Source organism: Pediculus humanus, genomic scaffold (genome assembly GCF_000006295.1).
Source record: "Pediculus humanus corporis 1103172107420 genomic scaffold, whole genome shotgun sequence".
In the NCBI taxonomy this organism is placed as follows: Eukaryota; Metazoa; Arthropoda; class Insecta; order Psocodea; family Pediculidae; genus Pediculus; species Pediculus humanus.
Genome location: NW_002987044.1, coordinates 38,416 through 40,613, shown reverse-complemented (window position 1 = coordinate 40,613; position 2,198 = coordinate 38,416). Strand labels below are relative to the sequence as shown.

Below are 2,198 nucleotides of genomic sequence, written 5' to 3'. Positions count from 1 at the left end.
AAAACATAAATTTTAACATAAAAATTTAAAATGAAAAAAATTTCCCTTTTTTTTGGGGGGCTTTCACACACTTCAGGTTTATTAAAACAAAAAATTTTTAAATTTAAAATAAATATTACGGTAATAAAAATATTATTAATAATAATAATACGTCGTGATTTTCATTATTATCATCATCATCGTCCATTTTTTTTTTATAATTAAATATTATTATGTATCTCGATCGATTTGTTGTATTATTTAATAAAATTTTATCGATTTGGTTATTATTATTAATAAATAAATAAATAAATTCTTTAAAATATTTTTCGTATCGTAAAATAATAATAATAATAATAATATTTTTTATATTGTTTATTATTTCTTAAAAAAAAGTTTATTAAATTATATTAAATTTTTTTAATGACTTTCATAACTATTCATATTTTAATTAAGCAGAAGATAAAACAAAAATCCAAGTTTTTTTTTTTTTTTTTTTTACTACTTTTCTATCCAAATAAAAAAAAAAGAATAAAAAAAAAAAAATTTTCCTATTCCCAACGTAAATAATGATGATGATGATGATGATAATAATATTTAATTTTTTTGTTAAAGACAATTCATTACCTCGTGACTTTACCCTCCTCCTCCTCCTCCCCCCCCCTAAAAAAAATCCTTTTAAATATTTAAAAAAAAAAAAAAAAAAAAGAGAGAAGAATGAATGAATGAAGAGGAAAAACATTTTGTGAAAAGCTCACGTTTTTAAAATATATAAAAAAAAAAAAGGACCCGAAATGAAAAATCCCGAATCATTTAAAAAAACATTACAAAAAAAAGAAAAAAAGTAATTACGATTTTATATGGAGTTTTCCTAAAAAAGAAAAAAAAAATTTTCCACTTTTTCACCCAAAAAAAAAAAAAAAATTTCTTCTTCTCTTTAAAATATCTATTAAATGTTTTTTTAACGTTAATTTTTTTTTTTTATAAATATATATTTAATGTTTAATGTTAATAATACTTTTTTTCATTTTGTTTTTTTTTTTTTTTTTTTCCATGTGAAAATTTAAAGAAAAATAAAATTGGAAAATGATAGCGACAAAATTTTTAGGAATTTTAGCTGCTTCGTATTTTATCGTCGTAAGAGAAACAATCGCACAAAATTTTTATCCTGCAAGATATGGGAAAAGGGATGAAAGCGGTAATTTTTAATAAAATCATCATCATCATTATTATTTATTTATTTTTCTTCTACGTATACATAAGTTATTGACTAATTGTTTTTTTTTTTTTTTTAAATAGATTTTCAAGGGGATGGATTAATTCAAGGTAAAAGATTGGATAGAAACGATGATCAAAATGCCATAAACGATAGGAAAATTCGATTTTTTATTTCCGGTGGTAGATACGGTAAACGTGGATGTACTTCCGGTAAATGTTTCGATGGTAAATAAATTTTTTTTTCTTTTTATTATAATTAACAACGCATTTAATTAAAAAACTTTTTCTTTTTTTCTTTTTTTTTTTTTAAATGGAAACCGCAATAGTATGTGTTTTCTCTCTCTCTCTCTCTCTCTCTCTCTCTATCTCTCTCTTTTCTTCTTTTTAATTTTAAAGACTTTATTAACCGATCACGTTTATTTTTTTTTTTTTTTTTTTTTTATATTTTAATTAATAAAAACGTTTTAATTTTTTTTTTTTTCAGGATCAAAAGAAGTTGTAAGTGGTGAATATCAAAACGATCAAGAAAGAAATAATAATAATAATAATAATAATAATAGAATAATAAATATACCAATGAGAAAAAATCCATTCATGGTAGGAAGTAGATTTGGTAAAAGAATTGTAAATCCAAATGGTAATTTTTTTTTTATTAATTTATTTATTAATTGTTATTGTTTTATTATTACACTGATTGTTGTTGTTGTTGTTGTTTTTGTAGATTTAACAACGGAAAAAACAACCTGGTGTATTTTTATAAGAATAAATGATAGTTTTAAATGTTTAACTAAAACAGAATTGGATGAAGAACAAATGAAATTTTTTGATTCATCATTTCCATTAATGGTTTAATACACAATGAAATTTAATGTGACAATTATTTATTTATTTATTTTTTATTTTTTAATAATAATAATAATAATAAAACATACATTAATTAATAATTATTTTTATTTAATTATATTTATTCTATTTTGAAAAAAAAAAAAAAAAAAAAAAAA

At 19.8% G+C, this 2,198-nt stretch overlaps 1 protein-coding gene across 1 annotated transcript; it reads left to right on the top strand.

Moving 5' to 3' along the window:
- Positions 1 to 1,065: 1,065 nt before the first annotated feature.
- Phum_PHUM068180 (uncharacterized protein) lies at positions 1,066 to 2,049 on the top strand (the record flags this gene model as incomplete). The annotated part of the gene is made up of 3 exons (XM_002423529.1): positions 1,066 to 1,177; positions 1,288 to 1,407; positions 1,691 to 2,049. 3 exons carry the CDS (start codon positions 1,066 to 1,068, stop codon positions 2,047 to 2,049), a joined length of 591 nt encoding a protein of 196 aa, XP_002423574.1.
- Positions 2,050 to 2,198: the final 149 nt, after the last annotated feature.